General features: G+C 44.5%; 1 protein-coding gene across 1 annotated transcript in view; it reads right to left on the reverse strand.

The window, feature by feature from the left end:
- IGDCC3 (immunoglobulin superfamily DCC subclass member 3) overlaps positions 1-21,196 on the reverse strand; it is a 53,886-nt gene that overhangs the window by 4,471 nt on the left and 28,219 nt on the right. The window contains exons 3-10 of the mRNA XM_029284723.1: positions 20,555-20,685; positions 19,402-19,539; positions 16,914-17,072; positions 11,920-12,085; positions 5,248-5,495; positions 2,832-2,996; positions 1,957-2,145; positions 1,117-1,221 (exon numbers count right to left, since the gene is read on the reverse strand). Of these exons, the coding sequence (XP_029140556.1) occupies positions 1,117-1,221; positions 1,957-2,145; positions 2,832-2,996; positions 5,248-5,495; positions 11,920-12,085; positions 16,914-17,072; positions 19,402-19,539; positions 20,555-20,685 (1,301 nt within the window). The remainder of the gene's footprint in view (positions 1-1,116; positions 1,222-1,956; positions 2,146-2,831; positions 2,997-5,247; positions 5,496-11,919; positions 12,086-16,913; positions 17,073-19,401; positions 19,540-20,554; positions 20,686-21,196) is intronic.

Genomic DNA, 21,196 nt, shown 5'->3' on the forward strand with positions numbered 1-21,196 from the left:
ATCCAAAAAATAAACCCCGATAAAAGCCGAATTAAAACCAAATATTACCAGCTGTGTTTCCGATTAAAATACTTTTAAAATTATCCCTACCTAAAATCCTCCCTAGGTCAGGCCCGCTTGCTGGAAAAACCATGTCTTGAGGGCGCGGCGGAAAGTAAGGAGATCCGGAATCATCCGGATCTCGGGGGGTAGTTCATTCTAGAGGGTGTGAAAAGGATGTGATGCCATTCCTGACGTATCTATTTCTTGCCCCTACCTTGCCATTCCTGCAGATTGCGAGGACCATGCCTCTTTTTGGGGAGATGGCCATCCAAGTCTTTTGAGTAGAAGATGGTGCCCTTACAATTTAAAGCAATTAAGGGAAGCTTAATATCAGAAAAGAAGCAAGGCTTTTTAGGAGATGCTTTGAATTGTGGCGTCCTTGATGCTTCCGAGCTTGGCTGTTTGCAGATGTTTCCTCACCCAACTAGGTCATGTCTTCGGTGTGAGAAAGTGTGGGGTTTGCTGCCTGTTTATAAACCCCGCAAACATTCACACTGACGAGCGTTAGGTTTCATTAGTTGAGTAAGGAAACATCTGCAAACAACCAAGTTCAGAGAACACTAAAGACTCAACAATTTAACCTGAGCTACAGACATTCTCTTCTATTGGATAATTTGAATATAGAAGATACACACGGGAACAACAATTACTGGAAACATTTTCTGGATTTTTATTTTTATTTTTTTGCTGAAAATGGACCAACACGAACGAATCAATGATCTTGGGATTTGCTGATTGAAAAAGCTTGTTTATAAGAAGAGGGGAACCAAGATACGACATTTGGGAGGTAGGAATGCCGGTAGCTGCTACAAAGAGGAACACAAGTCATTTTTTTAGATCCTTTTTTCTCCTTTTCTTCTTCTCTTACCTTTTAAAATCTTTTTCTTTTCTCCACTCTTTAACTTTCTGTAGTTTTTTGTTTTAAATTCCGTGTACATTTTTCCCCAATAAATATTATATACAAGATACAACACAATTTTCTCAGTTGTCTTTTGGTTCTTTCTCCCTTTCCCACCTCTCGTTCTGCAACCTCCAAACATCTCAAGGCTCCTCAAGGTGAGTTGAGCCTCTCACCTGTTTTTTCCACAGTTTCTCGAAGGGACACAAAACGGACGGTGGCGTTCCCATCGCCGTGTTGGTTGAAAGCAAGCAGTTTGACTTCATACACCACTGCTGGATCTGAGAGAACATGGAAACGGGGGAAGATACAGTTAGGTCAATCAAGGGCAGGGATGTGTTCAGTGTGCTAGGCAAAGCCATTGTTGCTTTCTCTGGCATCCGTGTCAGACGTGGAAAGCTATCAGCCTTGAATATCCCCTTTTGGGGGTCTCGGGAACTCCCCTACACAAGCCCCAAAGGTGCTTTTTCAAAAGGTAACTGGACTTCCTTGTTTTTCCTTGAAGATGTTTTGCCTCTCATCCAAGAAGCTTCTTCTTCTTTTTTTAATAGATATTTTATTGGTTTTTAACTATAACAATCTCCAATGCCTGGTGTACAGCGTGTTGTCTTGGTTTACATTTTAACACGGAAAAAAAGGACAGTAATAATTAACGGTCGACAAGGATTAAATTTGATAATCGCATAATGAATATATTAATTACTAATACATTTCTTTGACCTTCCCTTCTCCCATTTGTATTTTCCTTCTTCAACCTTAGCCAAAATATAATGCTTAATATTTTCAACATGTAAATGATTAGATATAGGCATTTTTTTATATTTGTACAAATAATAATAATCACTATAGTATACATTTCTTCGGCCTTCCCTTCTCCCATTTGTATTTTCCTTCTTCAACCTTAGCCAAAATATAATGCTGAATATTTTCAATCTGCAAATGATTAGGTATAGGCATTTTTTTAAATATTTGTACAAATTAATAATAATCTCTATACATTCCTCTTCTCTGCTCACCAAGGTGAGTAATGTTGCAAGAGGTGACGTTGCTGGGCAAAAGCACGGGTCCTGTGAAGTGGGGAAGGTGGACTTTGCGGTAGTAGAGTTTGAACCCTTCGGGCTGGCCCAGTTTGATGGAAGGTTCCCACACGGCTTGAACGGTGGTGCTGTTGAGAACTTTAATAAAGAGAGACGGCACTGCGGGTACTGAAAGAAAGCAGAAAGCAAAAAAGGGTGAGGCGAGGTCTCCTTTCTCCTTCCAAGCTTAAAGTCCATGCCAGGGCACCTCAAAGATACTTTGGACCCCCCCAAAATTGACATAATACATTTATTTATTTAAGAACATTTATATAGCTGCCTAGCGACTCGAGGCAGCTTACAAAGAGTAAAAATACAAAACAGGGAAAAAATAAAAAGAATACACCCACCCACTCCCCCAGCGACAGCACACACTTAAATAAGCCACTTGATGGGCTCCACTGCATTCTGCGTTCCCACGATTTCAGGGTCTTCCAAAGACTGCCAAAGTGGGGAAGGGCAGTCTAATTTCTGCAGGGATGACGATGTTCCAAAGGGAGGGAGCCACCACAGAGAAAGCCCTTCTGCTAGATCCTAGAAGATGTACCTCCTTAGGGGACGGGACCCACAACATTCCTTGCCTCCCTGCTCTAGTGGGTCAGGTGGATGTGACTGGCAGGAGATGATTCCCTCAGATTTTATCAAATGTATTTCGCTGCGAGCCCTTGCCTTAAACCAGTGGTTGCTTATGTTCCACATAAGCAGCCCTCACACTTCAGGAAGAGCCCCCAGATGTTCCTTTGGAGGTGCTCTTGATCTGAAGGAAGCACAGCGGTGGCTCATAAACATCTAAACCTGGAGCCGATTCTCCTTACCTTCTCCCAGGGTGCTCACCACCACGACGTCAGAGGCCTTGCTGGCACCGCGAGAGGTGTAGGCTTTGATATAAAAGCTGTAACTGGTGGAAGGCTCTAGCTCGGTCACAAGCTGCTGGAAAGTGTTTTTACTGACGGCCTCTTGATATTCCATTTCCACTGGGTCTGAAATACAAGAGGAATGAGTCAGGGAGGGAGGGAGGGAAGGAAGGAAAGAGGGAGGAAAGGAAGGAAGGAAGGAAGGAAGGAAAGGAAGGAAGGAAGGAAGGAAGGAGTCTAAGGAGCCACCATTTGGAAGAAATTTGCACCAAGGAGCCCCTATAGATCTGCCTCCAATTTCTTACGTTCTCTGCCACCAGGAAAGGCATTTTGAGAATTCGGGCCAGAGCATTGCTTAGAATCAAGTGCCAATTGTTAATTTCTCTGATGAATTTATTGGAGATGGAATCTCTCCCAATTGATCTCCAGACTTGTCTGCCAGCTTCCTTCTTAAGGGAGGCCTGATGTTAAAAAAAAAACATGGCATGTTGCATTTTGCCACTAGATGTCAGGCATGGCAAAACCTTGTTCTTATTCTTCATTCTCTTTCTCTCTCCCCCACTCCCTCCCTTTCTCTTGTGTTGTGTTCTCTTTCTCTTGTCTCTCCTCCCTCCCTCCATCTCTCTCTCTCTCTTACACACACACACATACACACACACCCCTAATTCATTTAGCTTCTCAAAGCAGCTTATATGGCAGAGAGAGTGCTAAATTTAAGACTGGGGGAAAGAGGGTTCAAATTCCTAATCCTATTCTTAAGCAAAAGGGGATGTCTTCGAGACTGTTTGCCTTCGTTATCCTGGAAGTGCTGCAAATAAATTGGCTAGTTCTCTAGCTATTTTTTTAAATCAAAGATTGTATATTAATCTATGCATTTTACGAAAGGTTTTTTTTTAAAAAGTCCATCATTGTAAAACTTAACAAGAAGCTAAGGCTGCACACAGCCAGCCAATTATGCTTTACCTGGAGGAAAGAACTGGTACGAAAAGTAAGGACCCACTGAACTATTTGACTCCCTAACGAGGGGCTACAAATGACAAATGAAGACAGGAATGCTGCGTGAACATGACATCTCTTTTATATGTGCATCATGCCCCTGCAGACCCATAAAAAAAAGGGGTGGGGACTGTGGCTGATGGCATTATCCTGCTTTCATCACCTGAACCAAAGAGATGGATCTTGCAGATGTCTTTGCCTCTAGACCAGTGATGGCAAACCTTTTAGAGACCAAGTGCCCAAACTGCAACCCAAAACCCACTTATGCATCGTCGGGTGCCGGGTGGGGGTGGCCCATTGGGTGGGCGTGGCTGCGGTGGTAACAGCAGACTGGGTGGGACTAAAAAGTTCAATCAATCAATTCTAACTTTGCAAGATCTTTTTTTTTCCGCCGCAAGAAGTTGAAATTGACTGATTGAACCTTTTTTTTTTTGTACACCACGGTGGAGACCTAAAGCGAAAAGGTTTTATAAAACCCAACTGAAGGCCTAGGACTGGGGCGACAGCGCACGTGCCCACAGAGAGGGCTCTGAGTGCCGCCTCTGGCACCCGTGCCATAGGTTCGCCACCACTGCTCTAGACTGTGAAAAGAGGAGTTGGGAACATAGAATAATAGAATTGGAAAGGACCTTGGAGATCTTCTAGTCCAACCCTCTGCTCGTGCAGTAAGAATGGATGTTTGAAAACAAGGAGTAAGGGACTAAGAATGACATTTGAAAACAAGGGATTCTCGGAAAAACCTAGACCTGAGTTACAGTTCCCAAGGTGGCTTTCCATCCATCCATCCATCCATCCATCTTATCCTTCTGTTTCACCCAACAGAAGGAGATCAATCGACAACATTGCTGAAATCTGCCATTAAAATTTTCTTTAAAAATATATTTCTGGTTCTTTCTCCCTTATTCTCGGGATACCGAGAATTGATCTTTGTCTGAAAATTCTCCAGGTAGTTTTTTCTGCCAATTTTCTTGCTGAATGTGATATAAACCGCTCTGCATGTTTTCTATTTTTCTGCACCCTTCCGGGCTGTCTTTGCTTCCTGATCTTCAAACGTTTCCTGGAAGGCATTCTACCCAACATCTTGGCATTAATTAATTAATCACACTTGGCCAATAAAGAATTCTATTCTATTCTATTCTATTCTATTCTATTCCATTCCATTCCATTCCATTCCATTCCATTCCATTCCATTCCATTCCATTCCGCACCTCATCATTCCATCAGTGGCCATCCTTGAGCAGGTCTCCCATAAGAACCTCTCCTTGGAAAAATAATTAACTGCTATCCCTCTGCTTGAGAACCACCCGTCAGAAGTGCAAGAAAAGGCATTCTCTGTACAGCATGAATATTAGCAGTCCTGGCCCTTCTCCGCCATTCCTACCTGCTGCTTTTCTAATGTGCAGGACGTAGCCGATGATCTCCTTTGTGTTTTGCAATGGCTCGCTCCACAGCAGTTGGACGGTGGTCGCGGAGACGGTAGCTGCTTTCACTTCTTGAGGAGGACCAGGAAGTCGGTCGGCCCACAGCACGGTCAAGCGGGCACTGGCTTGGGTGGACCCCGCACTGTTTTCAGCGATACACTGGTAGATGGCCTCATCCGCCTGACCAATGTTGGAGATGGTGAGCGTGCTGGATGGGAAACAATCAGACCAGGCAAGATTAGCATTTTCTAGCAAGCCCCCTAGGACTCAGCCTTTCTCTGACCCCATTCACATGGCCCCGTGCAGACTAGGTTCATATTTGAAAAGGGAGTAATGGAAGTCTAGAAATTTGGCTGCTGAGATGATTTTAGCAAAGCACCTCTGCGAAGTCCCAGATTGAGTGCAACAGATTAAATTCCTTCTCTCCCCAAAGTGAGAAGCTGAGAGAGATTAGGGATGAGGGCAGTTTCCTAATCCAGGGGAGTGCAACCCTAGGGACCACCATAACAGATGATGCAAAGGTGGTTTAGGCTGTTTTCAGAAGTTGTTCTTTTGGTGCTGCGGGACTTATGAGAAGACTGGAGCTAAAACATATGACGAACAGTGGCAGGAACTGGGTATGTATAGTTTAATGAAAAGATGGACTAGGGGTGACATGATATCAGTGTTCCAATATCTGAGGGGCTCCCACAAAGAAGAGGGGGGGGATCAAACTATTCTCCAAAGCACCTGAAAGCAGAACAAGATGCAACGGATGGAAACTAATCAAGGAGAGAAGCAACCTGGAATTAAGGAGAAATTTCTTAACAGTGAGAACAATTGATCAGTGGAAGGGCTTGCCTTCAGAAGTTGTGACTGCTCCATCACTGGAGAATTTCAAGAACAGATTGGACAGCCATTTATCTGATATGGTACAGGGGCTGCAAGACCTCCAAGGTCTCTTCCAACTCTGTTATTCTGTTAAGATGATAGTAGCAACTTTGGAAGAAGAACACTCTACTTGAGCGGGCAAGACCCAAGTCATCATTGCATCAGGTTTTCTGAGCATGACTAAAGCATGCCAGGAAGCCAAGGAGACAGCAATCTTGACCTACTGCTGCTCAGGGGTTTTGAGAGTTGGAAGTCAAGCACATCAGGAAGGCAATAGGTTTAGGGAAGGTGGTTAAGCCACTGACCTGGAAGTAGACGTCACAGAACACAATAAGCCTTTGTGCTCAATGCCGAACACCCTGCCTGATTCACTAATCCCGGGAATTTTCTCTGACTCTGAAGATTGAGCATCCCAAAGCTCCATTTTCATCCCTGACTGTATACAAGCTTTTGCAAAACGGGGGAGAATCTCCCACAATCCCAGAGGGAGGCTAAGCCAGGATCTTCACCAAAATGCAGCATGGAGGTGAGGCTCGCAAGCCATAGGCCCCCTCCCAAACCATGCAACACAGTGTTCAGATTTTCAAAAAGTTGTTCCCAACCTCTTTTCCTGAGACGCAAAAAGGAAAACTGTCAAGTACACTTACCCTGTTGATAGGGAATGCTAATTGTTTTAGTGTACGGTAAATGAAATAAAATCAGATGTGCTTTTCATCCTGGCCTCATCCTCGTCCTTTCCAAAGAGCAAAGGGAGCCTTTTGCATGGAAATACACACGCCAACACACACGCACACCCTGAAAAGGGGGTGTGCTCTTCCCCCTTGCAACAGCAAACATTAATTCCCTCTCGTGGGTCGCAGCAGCAAAACACCCCAGGGAAGGCAGAGAATTGCAGACCTGATGTCAAGCTTTTTGCAATCAGCCAGGATCTAATTTATGTGCAGACTCCATCTGGCACATGTGTGAAACAGTTTCTATGTAAAGAGGCTCAGCCGCATAGAGCAGGGAGGGGTGGGGGTTGGGTGAAGAGGGGGGGGAAGGGGTGATAAAACATGACAGAGCCATGAAGCTGACCCATGTGGCTGTGAAAGGAAGGGGAATGTCAGCTGTCACCTCCTGCCTCCCCCCTCCCAAGTAAATCTGCCTGGTACACAAACCTGGCAAGCAGAGAAAAGATAAATTCCACACCTTTCCCTACAAACCCCAAAGGTTTGAGGAAGGTCCTGGAAAATTCTGCAAGCAGTTCTGGATAAGTCCGGCAAATCACCCTGTAGGACAGGTTTGTGAGTGGCTTCCTACGGGGAGGTGAGCGAGCAAATGGTACAGTAGATAGGGAGACAGACACCAGCTTGCTCCAAAAAGCACATCCTGCACTGAGGGGGTCGTTGGTGCTCTCTGAGCTTGGTGGTTTTCTTGCAGACGTTTCATTACCCAACTAGGTAACATCATCAGTGGTAGTAGCGAGTGGGCTTTGCAAAGAAGAGGAGAATGGGAGGGGGAGGAGGATTGTGGGGTCCTTGGTGCTCTCTAAGCTTGGTTGTTTTCTTGCAGACATTTCACCAGGTAACCTAGTTAGGGTAATGAAACGTCTGCAAGAAAACCGGCAAGCTCAGAGAGCACCAAGGACCCTTCATTTCAACCCTGAGCTACAAATATCCTCCTTCATTGTATCGTCAGTGTTACCACTCCCTGCTAGCATTAGTGCTTGTCCCTTTCTTTTCCCCTTTATCCTACACTCTTTTCCTTCCCCTGTTTTCCAATTACTTTTATATTTTTCTTTCTATTTCTGTATTCTATGTTTTAATAAACTGATACAAATTTGAAATAAACACTATCAGCTCTGGGCCCAATGACCTTGGGTTCCCAGGGCTGAGTTATTATTGTTATGGCTCCTGGACTCTCATCCACATTCCCGTTCCCAGTAGCAACTAATTCTAAAAGCGATAGAGAAAACAGCTACATTTCCATCTGTTGTCAAAGCAAGAACATCCGATGTTAGCAGCGTTGAGTTTTGCCCCATTTTACGACCTTTCTTGCTACAGTGGTTAAGTGAATCGTCGCAACCGTTAAGTCAGTAACACGGCTGTTAAGTGAATCTGGCTTCCCCCATTGACTTTGCTTCTCAGAAGGTCGCAAAAGGGGATCATGTGACCCCGGGACACGGCAACCATCATAAGTATGAGTCAGTTGCCAAGCTTCTGAAATTTGATCACGTGATGCAAGGGTTGTGACGTGTGAAAAATGGTTTCAGGGCTGTGGTAACTTCAAATGGTCACTAAACAAATGGTTGTAAGTCAAGGACTACCTGTGCCTGCATTAAGGAAGAAAAGAGCAGAGTAGCTAAATGTTGAGTTTTGATGAGAAGGCTAGCAACTATCCCTCTGGAAGATTCCCAGTGTCAGGAAACATTCCTTCCATTCCACTTCCGCGATGCCTTGCAGATGCTTCATGCTTCTGCAAAAAGATGGAAAGAAAGAAAAAAGAGAGAGAGAGGCGAAGGAGAGCCAGATGTTCCAGCTTGTACAAGACTGGCTTCACAAGAGGAAGATCAATGCTCCTTCTGCAGCAGCTGTCCGAGATGAATGAAAGGCTGGGACATCTGCTCTCTCTCTCCAAACTCCAAACTTTGCTAGCAAGGCCAGACTGGTTAAGGTGCTCACAGCCAGCAAAGACCAGACACGCTGGATTGTTTAATTTTCATCCTCCAGTTGCTAAAGTTGCATCCAGCAAGCTGGAGAAATCTGGCATTTAGCTGGTGTGCAATAATGCTGGCAAACACAGAAGGCCGTCCTTTGGCGAGTCACACCCAGTTGTGCAAAGCATGTAAGCCAAGGGTGGGAGTGGGGAACAGGGCAGAGAGAGAAGGAGAGAAAGAGGATAGCCCCCTTTCCCCCCCCCCACTGAAAAGAAGCCTGCTCACACATGGATGCTTCAACCAGGAGTTGGCAAAGTTTTGGTGAGTTAAATGCTGCCTGTAACCTTTGGAAGGAACCGAAAACCATCACAAGTATGGACAGGACTTAGTTTTGGGAGTGGGTGTCTTTGTTTTTTTATCCAGACAGCAAGTCTAATCATCACTTAGGCAGATTTTGAAAAGCTATAAGCAGTAATTAGGGATGGGACACCACCAGGACAACCCAGCGCAGCCGACTACACTAAGCCACCCGCTCATTGAGAGCGATTGGGTGGCTGTCCAAATTTTCTTAAAATAAATACTACAACTAGCTAGACTATTTTTCCAAAGTTGTTCCTGAAGGGTTTCTGGACGTTTTAACTGGTGCAAAAGGAGGATGTGGGTTTATTACTAAGTGCATGACATCAGAAGCCCATTAGGCCCAGGCTGAAAGGCATATGGGAGTTGTCAATGGCTTAGGAGCAAAATAAATCTCAGAAATACCTCCGAAACTGGAATATTGTTTCTGGTGCAACATATTCTTAGCCCAATCCATTCGAGAAGAAACCAGTCCCCCCCCACCCCAACTTAGAAAAGAGGATTTGGGATTTGTGGGTCTCTGGGGGGGAGCGAAGGGGGAGGGGCTCATAAGATGCAAATTTATGGAGCCGAGCAAATGACACCTGAGTCCTCGGCCAAGGCTCTGAATTGCTTTTTGGCAGGATTAATGAATGAAACCCACTTAATTACCATTTTGTAAATACAATCTCCCAGCAAGGAATGAAAAATCGATATTGGGAGCTTGCTTTTGCTACCTGCTGTTGCGATAAATGCATTCCAGTAACACAGACCCTTTAATGCAATTTATATTCCGAGTTTGCACATTACGTCCCCTAGCATATGCACATGTACACACACACACACACACACACTCCTGATACACACAACTCAGCCTGGAGGCAGAGAAACAAAGAGCTTTCATTGGTGACTGCCTTTCCCCCCCCTTCTTTTTCCTCCTGCTCTGAGTGTGTTACACTAGCAGCTTACCCCCCCCCCTCTGGGCAGGACACTGCAAGATCACAAGCAACCTTCCCCCCCCTCCAGACCTCCTCCCCCCACACCTCCCCACCACAACACAAATGTGCTGTTGGATTGTGATTTTTGAATGTGACCGAAGAGGAAGAAAAAAAAGGGTTCAAATATTTAGGAGCAATCGCACCAATTCTCTTTCATTAAATGACTTCCATTCTGATTATGCACATTAATTGCAAATGTAATTTAAATCAAAATTAGCTTTCCCCCTGGCTCAGTCTCCTCTTTTGTTCTCTTTTCTTCCCTCCCCAGCCTCCGTTTGTTGGCACAATGCTCCTGACAGGCCAGTCAAAAGCAAAAACCGAGAACAGGCTGGCAGAAGAGAAGAAAAAAAAAGCAGAGAGGGTGAAAAGGATGCAGACGCTGATCTGCCAGCATTTGCAAGCTTGGGGAGCTGCGATGATGATGGCAGCGTTTCGTTTAGAACCTCTCCTTGCAAGGAAGGCATTACACAAGTTACAACCAGCTTTACAACTCTCTCTCTCAAAACTTTGAGTGTGATCGCTGAGCCCCTCCAGAAGCTGATGCCAGATTGACGCCACTTTTAAGGCAGCCAAAGTGGGATTTTTAAAATTATATTTCAATAACAGCCTCAAAGATGCTTTTTAAAAAGACAGCCATGACCTGGACGACTGAGAATCTCCACAGACATTCCAATAATAGATTGTTGTCCCAACTAACTTTTTCTTGGCCACTCCTACTCTGGCCACTTTTCATGGGTTTGTTCTTATCACACTGCTTGAAAGTTGAATTTCAAGGACCCACACTTAATAAGGGTGTGCATTCCTGCCATAAATTATACCAAGATTAGAACGTAGAATAATAGGATGGGAAGAGACCTTGGAGGTCTTCTAGTCCAACCTCCTACTCAAGCAGGAGATCTTATACCATGTTGGGAGACAAGACAAGACGGACATGAGACGTTCTCCAACCAGATGTTTTCCAGACAGGACTGCAGTTGCCAACTTCTTCCACTCTGGCACCTGACTAACAATCAACACGGGGAAATGTTGGTGGTTGCAACTGAAGCTTTACAACTTCAACAACATAACAATAATGGAGTGGTTTCAGTAACACCCTTCTGGCCACCCCCTTGACTTTTGGGGCCACCCCCTTTGGGACACCCGAGTCTGCCTCTGAGAAATTTCTCTTTTTACTTTTTGCTGGTGTTCATAGACTTCCAGTCATATACTTAACCCTGTTATCTTTCATTAAGGGATTCTATAACCTAGAGATTTATAGCTTGGCCTCTGTTATTTCCCCGGCATTGTTCTGTATTATTTCCATAGAAACCGAGCCCCCTGAGTGGCAATTTTCGCACTAGGCTCAATCTACCCCGCTATTTCCAGGATACAAACATTGCGTTCTTCTAGCACAGAAAAACTAGGGTTGCGCAAGCTTTGCTGAGAAACAAGATTGTGCTGATGAGATAAGAGGTCCACGTTCAGAGAGAAGCAGCTACAAGATTATGATGATCTCCAGGAACATGGAGTGCAGATCCAGTTGGACAACCTTGGTCAGAAAAACAGGTGCAAGCCAAAGAATGAACCTATCCTGGAAGACCACCTAAAACCAAAGGACCTTTTTCCATTACCTGGAGGTCAGACTGGGTAGTCAAAGGTCCACTCTGGAAGGAGACAATAGCAAGCCACCTCCATATTGCTGCCAAGGAACTGGCTAGTTTGTAGGAACTGACCCTGACTTTATCCTGATATCTGATAGATCCAGATCCACTTCTCCCTCTACTGGATTCGCTGCCGTCTGCAGAGAATCTTACCTATTGTTGTTCTTCAGTTTAATGTGCTCACTCGGCTCCAAAATCTGCCCGTTCTTCAACCATGTGATCTGCGGGGAAGGTTCTCCTTGGGCCAAGCAGGTAAAGATGGCGGTGGTGCCCACAGGTCTGGCAATTGACTGAGGGTGCTGGACAAATTCTGCAGGAGCTGGAAAAGAAAAGTGAAAGACACCTTCTTTGCTTGACTTTGGGCAGAGGAACTGGAAGAAATGCAGTCCTGGTTTTCCTACACAGGGAAATGATTAAGAGCTTCCAAATAAATATTCTCTTCTGGTCACCATGGAATAGAGGAATCACTGACAGGGACAAGACAAGGGTCTTCTCCAGGCTTTGTTTAAACTGGAGAACTTCCTACCACAAGAAGATCACCATTGGTAAAGTCTCTGGAGATATTTTGCAACTATTATAAAAAAGATGTTGAGACTCTAGAAAGAACGCAGAGAAGAGCAACAAAAGTGATCGGGGGACTGGAGGCTAAAGAATATGAAGACCGGTTACAGGAATTGGGTGTGTCTAGTCTAGTGAAAGAAGGACTAGGGATAACACGATGACAGTGTTCTAATATTTGAGGGACTGCCACAAAGATGAGGCCAACCTATTTTCCAAAGCACCAGAAACCAGACAAGAAACAATGGATGGAAATTAATCAAGGACAGAAGCAACCTAGAATTAAGGAGACACTTTCTAATAGTGAGAATGATTAATCAGTGGAACCGCTTGCCTTGAGAAGCTGTGGGTGCTTCATCACTGGAGGTTTTTAAGAAGGGACTGGACAGCCATTTGTCTGAAATGTTATAGCATTTCCTGCTTGGGAGGGGGGCTGACTAGAAGACCTCCAAGGTCCCTTCCAACTCTGTTATTCCTACTTAGAAAGTTATATCCTCCAGAGGCTGGATATATAACATACTTAGTGAATTTGTGCACAATACATTCAGCCATAAATAACCCAAGTAGCTCAGATTCGCACCAAAGGCTAAGCCAGGGGTCCCCAACCCCCGGGCCATGGCCCACTACTGGGCTGTGGCTGGTTCGGAAGTGGGCCATGTGAATAGCTGGCCAGCGCACGTGCGCACGTGTGTGCTGCTCGACTTGCACAAATGGCAGCCTGGCACCCAAGTGCACTGGCCCACCACTTGCACGGGCCCCCTCTCCCCCCCTGGCTGGACCGCCAAGACATAAAGGATGGGAACTGCTGTGCTAAGCCAGAAACCCAAGCAAGGCGAATCCCAACCAGGCTTAGCATGTCTGCCAGTAGCCACTGGATTTGCAAAACATCTGTGGTGTGAACATGGTGACTGAGTTCTTTCCTTCCCTGCCGATCATATTCCATCTTCAAAAGAGGATCTTTTTCTAAATGAACGTTAACCATCACAATATGCTTACGCTGCTTAGTCAGCTTGCAAAAAATCTTGGGATCTGCATAATAAGCTGAACCACAAACTAACCAAAGAGACTCTGTTTGTATAAGGGCCAAACCCACAAAAATCTAGCCACGATTAACCCTTAGCAAGGTCAAGCAAATTGGGCACTTTCAGAGGCTTGGTTTTTTTCCCCTTATCCGGCTACCTTTCTTGTGTGAATGAGGCCACTGTAACGCATTCCACAGACATCTCCCCACCACGGTGCGCTGAAACCCTGAAACCGCGGCATGGAGCTCCATATGGAAAAGCAAAGATGGGCGAACAATGGAAGGAAGGTAAACAGAAGGCCTTTCAGAGTCCAGCAGCTCTTTGGCAACTGTGGGACAGGCAAGGAGCTGCTAATACTCATTGGGGCACGGAGGTCTTTTATTCTGAAGGAGACGGGAGGAGAGATGGAATGCAAAGAGCAGCCTATTCAACACTGAAGGCCATGAGTGTCTCTTCAGAGGCGTTTGAAACCAGTGCATCAATCATGGTTCTGAGACACCAAAAAGCAGCCTGACAGCCAGTGGGGAAGAGAGAAGGAAGCAAATGGATGCTTTGCGTTGAACCACTGGATCTGGTCTTCTTTGCTGCTCTCTGCAAAGAAGTCCTCAACTTACAAATGGCTGCTTAGCGACCATTCAGAGTTACGAGAGACTCCCCCAAAGCTACTTATGACACAGAGTTGAAGTTCTGATGCCCCCCTTCCTCTTTGGGTGCTCAATAACTTGGCCCACATTTACCTCATTTGCAACATCTCACAGGCACGTGGCCACATTTTATGACTGGTTTGCTGAAAACCAGCATTTATGTCCAGTTTTTGGTAAGATTGGCCCATAACAAACCACTGGTTCATTTAATGACCACTTAATGCCTGCTTCTGAAATGATGTAGTAGGCAGTGCTTCACCCAGCACCTTTCCTAGAGGCCATCTGCAGCCACCTGACAGCTGGTGAGCTGAGCAGAGCCATTTCTCATCGCTATGCTGATGGCTCAACATCAGCACATGTCTAGAAGGATAAATTATTTTGAGAGTTTGGGAAAGAAGAATGGAGTAGGACTTCTGAACATTGGATCCAATCACAGGGTTATGGTAAGAATGTAGGAAGAGATGTATTGATGAGGCTCATCCAGATCTCAGCGGTTGATCCATAGGGCATAAGGGCAATAGTAGTCTTCCTCCCTCAGTTCCTCAGTGTACTGCCTCCAATAATGAAGCAACATAGCCGTGGTCGTCCAGTAGTTAGAATGCTGTATTGCAGACTGACTCTGCCCACTGCCAGCAGTTCGATCCTGACGGGGCTCGAGGTTGACTCAATCTTCCATCCTTCCGAGGGGGGGAAAATGAGGACCCAGATTCTTGGGACATACATGGAATAGCCCAAAGCACACGTTCCGGTAGAGAGATGTTCCCCAAGGATGGGCTTCAGCATGAGTCCGAAAGCTCCGAAGACTAAACCTCTGGTCCTGGGAACCGACCCAGATTGGATCCTGCAAAAATCTTGCTGTCTCTGAGAAGGGAAACCATTTTGAGCCCACCTGACAAAAAGAAGCCACTTCAGCCCGAGGGCGACGTTGGGTCTTTGCATTTTTCCACTCTTGTGAAAATGTCCAATTAGGGAGCTTGGGTGGGGAACAATATATATATATATATAATTTTAGATTCCGAAGCTCATCAAGCCCAAATGGTTCACAAGAAAAGCTGATGAGAAAGGGGAAGCGGGCGACTTCAAAGGCAAAATGAGGGCTCGTAATCAGGAAAGGATTAAGGCACCATTCAACACTGGGCTGCCAGCTGGGTTGTTTTATCTACCTCCTTTATTTTTTCTTTTTTTTTCTTTTTTTTTTGGTAAAAAGGCCTTCTCTGCAAAAACTTCACCATGGAGACTGAAGACTCAGCAAACATTCAAGAAACCCCTTTCTGGCCACGGTCATTAAAAGTGGCTTTTCGGAATCGTCGTTAGGAGCTGGCAGTACAGGGGCGGGGGGGGGCAGGATTTTCTTGTGCACAACAACATGCACATAATTTCAAAGGACTTCCACCGACTCCCAGATCAGGGGTAGAGTCCCATTACTGCGGTGAAAAAGGGGGTGGGGCAGAGGCAGCACTGGAATCCATTTGAGCACCTCCCTTATTAAGTTTCTTCTTCTTCTTCTTCTTTCTTCTTCTTCTTCTTCTTCTTCTTCTTCTTCTTCTTCTTCTTCTTCTTCTTCTTCTTCTTCTTCTTCTTCTTCTTCTTCTTCTTCTTCTTCTTCTTCTTCTTCTTCTTCTCCTTCTCCTTCTCCTTCTCCTTCTCCTCCTTCTCCTTCTCCTCCTCCTCCTCCTCCTCCTCCTCCTTCTTTCAGAACAGAACCAGAAAACAAACAAACCAAGCAACTTTTATTTAGTCCATTTACTAATGGTTAAGAACTACACCTGCATAGGCAGTACTTTGCCTGACTGCTCTCAGCAAAACTCAAAAAACTTTATGAAAAGGGCATTAGCTTTGATGAGTGAAGCTCACTTCATCGGATGCATTGAAGGGCTGACTCTTATGTCATGTGCTTGATCCGGAAAGCTTATGCATTGAATCAAACATGTCAGTTGAAAAAAATATTACCAGACACGCCTGATATTTGCTACCAGAGATGAATATGACTCTTCTCCTACAGAGTCTTATTCCATGGAATAAGTTATGACGATGCTGAAAAAAGTGACTTATAACCAGCCTCGTACTTACAACTGTCCCAGTCTCCCCATGATCATGTGATCAAAATTTGGGCACTTGGCAATCAGCTGGTTATCAAAGATGAGTCCAGCATCCTGGGTCATGTGGTCACCATTTGCGACCTTCCCAGGAGGCTTCTGACAAGGCCAGATTCGCTTAACAACGGCAGCAAAAAAGTCGTAAAATTGGTTGCAACTTAAGGACAATGAATCTTTACTTAGCATTGCAGGTTCTGCTCCCAACTTGTGGTCATTTCAAGGATTATCTCTGTGTGTCACTTGTGCAATTGTATCGTAAGGGACATGATGTTCTTTGCCTCCTTGACAACATTATCAATGTTCTCCTAGGTGAGGGAGGGGAAGCTGCAGGCAAACTGTGACTTCTGGATCCCTTTTTAAATACCGTAGTCCTGAGATCACTGAATAGCCGCCTTTAAACCTTTGGAGAGGATTAAGTGCAGTAAAATAACACAAAGAAAGAAGAGAGAAAGAAACAACATTGTTGTAATAAACGGAAGAGGAGGGGAACGAAGAAGGAAGAGAAGAAGGAGAAAGAGGGAGGAAAAAGAGACGGAGAAGCAGAAGAAGGAAACGGAAACGGAGAAACAACCAAGAGGAAACAATTTGTCTTGTCCACTTGCAACTCAAGGAACCGCCAACTAAAGCACAGCATTTTCTCATGGACTGCTAGAAACGCTTGCAGTTGAAACCTGATGCTTGTTAATGTTCTTAAGTAGAAAGGGAAATTCTGAACGGATGGGACAAAGTCACTCCTTGATTCAACTGACTGATGAATAAAATTCAAGGAGACCCATTTGAAGGTCCCCTGTGGTGCGAAGAAGCATTTCCGCAGTTAGGAGTCTTACCTTGCACCACGAGTCTTCCTTGGGCTGTCCTCCTCACCCTCGTGCCAGGCTTATTGGCCGCACACACGTATATCCCAGAGTGCTGCACGGTGAGGTCTGAAATCATGAGATTGCCGGTTCCAAGGACCTGAATTCCTTCCACACCAATTGGGCGCCCGTCTGGAATAGGAAAGAGAGAAGTAAGATGGTCCCCCCCTTGTCCTGCTTGCAGACTGACCAAGCCAGTTGGGATTACCCTCCTTTAAAGTAGAATTGCAAAGTGCGCATCTCACACGCAACCCTGTCAAACGAGTCAAAATCGGGTTGATCATGTGACTTGATGTACGACCCTCGTAAGTTATCACCATGATGAACAGGCTTCATTATGATCATAACTTGAGCACTACCCATAAATGGAACATCTTCTTCCAACGGGAGTGGAAATAAGCTGAAATGACTCCCCCATGTCCCCCCAAAGATTACACAAACTTAAAACCATTGAGTTAGTTCGTATTTCAGGGTTTGGGGCAATCCAGAAAACATTTATTAATTCAGGAATTAAACATTTGTCAGCTCGGTGTAATGGTGGGGCAGACCCACCTCAAACTATTTTCATTTCAAAGCTGTTTTGGGGAGTGGGTGGGTGGGTGGGTGGGTTCAGCAAAACTGGGGAAGGCCCTTTTAAGTTTTCTAGCTTCTGGGGAAGGAGGGCCAGGCATTCATTGTCCAAGAATTTCTGCCATTAAACAGCTGGCTGACTGCACCTAGTACACAGTAAAAAGAAAACTTAAAAGCAAAATCTGCCTAGCATTTAAGAAGTGGAATTGGTTTGCCGGGAGTGTCTGACATAAAGGTCTGCGCTAAAATTCAGATTCGGCTCAATTGCACCTTGCAACGGAAAATCCTGAACAAATTATTTACACTCAACACCCCAACTCCCATCTCTCTGCCCTTGGAGGGGAAAAAAAGGTGACTGAAAGGGTGGAAATACTGGATGGCAGCAAAGCTGAAATGGATGTTATTGTTTCTAAAATATTCAGGGGAACTGAGAGAGTTGTCAGCCAGAAGGGGGGGGGGGAATGGCAGAGTCCTGTGCCAATACATTATCCAGTTAATTGGGCTCTACTGCTGTCATATGGGGGGGGGGGGGGGTTGGGGAGAGGAGGGTAGTGCTTAGTTATTTATTTCTCACTACACCCCCCCCTCCTCCCAAAGTCTGACAGTATTCCAATATTCTGGGTCTTTTTTCCTTTTTGCTCGCATTTCCAATTCTCTAAAGAACAGACTTGTTAAGTCTGTGATCCTTTTATGGATGTCAGACCACAAGAAACCTGTAAGAGGAGCGTTTATCTGCCAGCCTTTCAAAGAAAAGAAGCACAGATAATTGCCGTGTATTCTGAAAGAGGCACCTGAGTGTGTGTACATCTGTTGAAGGGAACAAGGTGTTAGAAAGATGAATATGCAATTCCAACAGGAGTAGCAAAGAGTCTTTCTCTTTTTCTGGGGAAAAAACTGAACTCACCATTCCTCTTGGGGGGGGGAAATCTTCCCTTTGTATTTGTAAGTTTGTTTGTTTTCCCCCCCCCTGAGTAAGCTGTTAATTGAGACTTTGGTCAGTTCAGAAGTATTAAATCAGAAGAATCCAATAACGCCTTTTCTAACCAATCCATTTTATTAAAAGACACAAGCTTTCCACGAGCAGCTAGATCTTTTAGCAAGATTTGTTTGCTGGGAAAGATTTACTTAATCCTTCTGCTTTTTTTAACCATGAAAAGTTAATTTGAGCTTCCCTCCTACAGTGACTTTAAAAAGTATTAACTTTTAACCTAGCAACCAAGCCCTCAAGTGGATTTGTATTTTGCTGAACCTCCTATATAAACTGAATCCATTTTCCTCTGAAAATCACCTAGGACAGGATTGTTCCAACTTTTGGGAACCAGAGATCATATTTAGCATTTTGAGAACATTTTACGGGCACTTTCACAAAATGGCTGCCATGGTAGGTGTGTTACTTGCAAGATACTCGCATACCAACTGGCAAAACAAGTCAATTTTGTACCTATTTTCTATCAATGATTGTTTCCTAACCGTACCCACCAGGAACTCATATTTGCTAGAGCAAAAGAGAGTGGGTTCATGAACCATAAAAATATAGAGCCAGCTTAATCTAGAGGTTGAGGCACCAGGCTAGAATGTGGGAGACTGTGAGTTCTAGTCCTGCCACGAAAGCCAGTTGGGTGACCTTAGGCCAGGGGTAGGCAACCTTGGCTCTTTTCCTACCCCTGCCTTAGGCCAGTCCCTCTCTCTCTCAGCCCAAGTCACCTCAAAGGGTTAATGTTGTGGATAAAATAGATGGAGAAAGGAGAATTCGCCATTCACCATCTTGGGTTATTTAGAAAAAAACAATAAAGGTGGGATAACAATATTTTTTTTAAAAAAAATGGATCAGGGTGCCCCCATTTTGTGGTCAAAAAAATTAAGAGGACAGCTATAGATTTGGAATACCCACCAAGTCGACTCCAGGAGACAATAGGCCTGGGGTTCCCAGTTGCGATGCATTCCAAGATGGCAGTCTGGTGCACCGTCAGGGTCAAGTTCTCAGGTCCCACAAGGATCATAGGATCTTTGTAAACAGCAGAAGGAGAGCCTGTGTAGTAAACAGCAGACAAGCAAAACCTTTCATATTTCCTTTTTGCAAATATTTTACGTTAGAAGTGGACAGAAGCCAAGGTTCTAAGGAAAGGAATTTCAAGGTGTAGATCAGGGGTAGTCAACCTTGGCTCTTTTATGACTCGTGGACTTCAACTCCCAGAATTCCTGAGCCAACATGGCGAACTAGCTTTTTTTCAAAAGGCAACTAGACTTTGTTTTTTTTTTAAAAAAAGATGTTTCACTTCTCATCCAAGAAGCTTCTTCGGTTCTAAATGAATGGTGGAGGTTCTCCACCATTCTGTCAGAAGTGAAGAAGCTTCTTGGATGAGAAGCAAAATGTCTTCAAGGGAAAAAAAAACAAAGTCCAATTGCCATTTTGAAAAAAATGCACCTTTGGGACAACCCTGACCCGGATGACTGAGAATCTCCATAGAAAAATTTTAAATGTTGATTTGCGGATTTGATGATTGAAAAAGGGTTGAATGAGGGGCAGAAGGGATTGTTGGAATCCTTGAGAAGGAAGAAGGGAAATGAGGTTGCTTATAACTGCTGAAAAGAAAGTCAAAATCTGCTTATTTGTTTGTTTCCGAATTTCTTCGTTTTGCTGTTTTGCTTTCTATATTTTCTCTTTCTCTTTATGTTTGTCTTTACCCATATTAAACACCGTGAATAAATTGCATATAAAAAAGGGGACTTCAGAGTGTAAGAAGATGGGCATCTGTGGCCACCTTCTTTCTGATGATGTGTTACTGTGTGTTATATTGATTTTACTGAATATTAGGTAGCTCCTATCTTTTGCTTGTAATTATTATCCAGAGCCAGGTACTGGAACTTTGACCTGGTCTGTGATTGTAACAAGAAAGGCCGTTAAAATGGGGGGAAACTCCCTTAACCTCTGTTAGCAACAGAAATTTTGGGCTCAGTTGTGGTCGTAAGTTGAGGACTGCCTGTAATCTTTACCCCCATCCCATCCCACCCCACCCCACATCCCACACCCCTCTCCAACCAACCTGAGACGGTCAGCCTGGCTCCTCTGCTAAATTTCACATTCGCAATGTTGCTGGCGACACAGTGGAAAATCCCAGCATCTTCGGCTCGGAGTCCGGTTATTTGCAAAACCCCCTTGGGAAGCAGCGTGTACCTGAGGGATTCAGAAAACACACTTTTTTGGGGGATAGATGCTCGGGATTACGGTCTCCGAAGGAATATCTTTTCTCATATATTTCAATGAGCTTCCTTCATTATTCCTGCAATACCAAAAGTTATTTCCATTTTCACAGAGTGCTTAGTATCGTAATCCTGAAATCTGCAGGCTGCCATGGAATTTTTCAAAGCAATTAACATTTTTATAGTTAACTGTACTGTGCTTTTTAAATTATCCGTTCACTTTCACACAATTGTAATTTGAGGACGTTCTATATACCAACCTTGGGAAAGCTGTTTTGAACGGGAGACCAGGTTTGAAAAATAATGAATTGGGAAAATAATAAATACAAGGCTTGACATCGCCTTTGGAACAAGAAAAAAAAAGTAATTCTAGAAGAAATCAGCAGAATGTACTGGTACCATCCAACAATTCTATCATCTAGTCTGTATTTTGCCATTTTGTTCGTAAAGATATCATGAGAGACCTTACAGAATACTTCGATGAG

Source organism: Protobothrops mucrosquamatus, unplaced genomic scaffold, assembly GCF_001527695.2.
Source record: "Protobothrops mucrosquamatus isolate PMUCROS unplaced genomic scaffold, P.Mucros_1.0 scaffold865, whole genome shotgun sequence".
In the NCBI taxonomy this organism is placed as follows: domain Eukaryota; kingdom Metazoa; phylum Chordata; class Lepidosauria; order Squamata; family Viperidae; genus Protobothrops; species Protobothrops mucrosquamatus.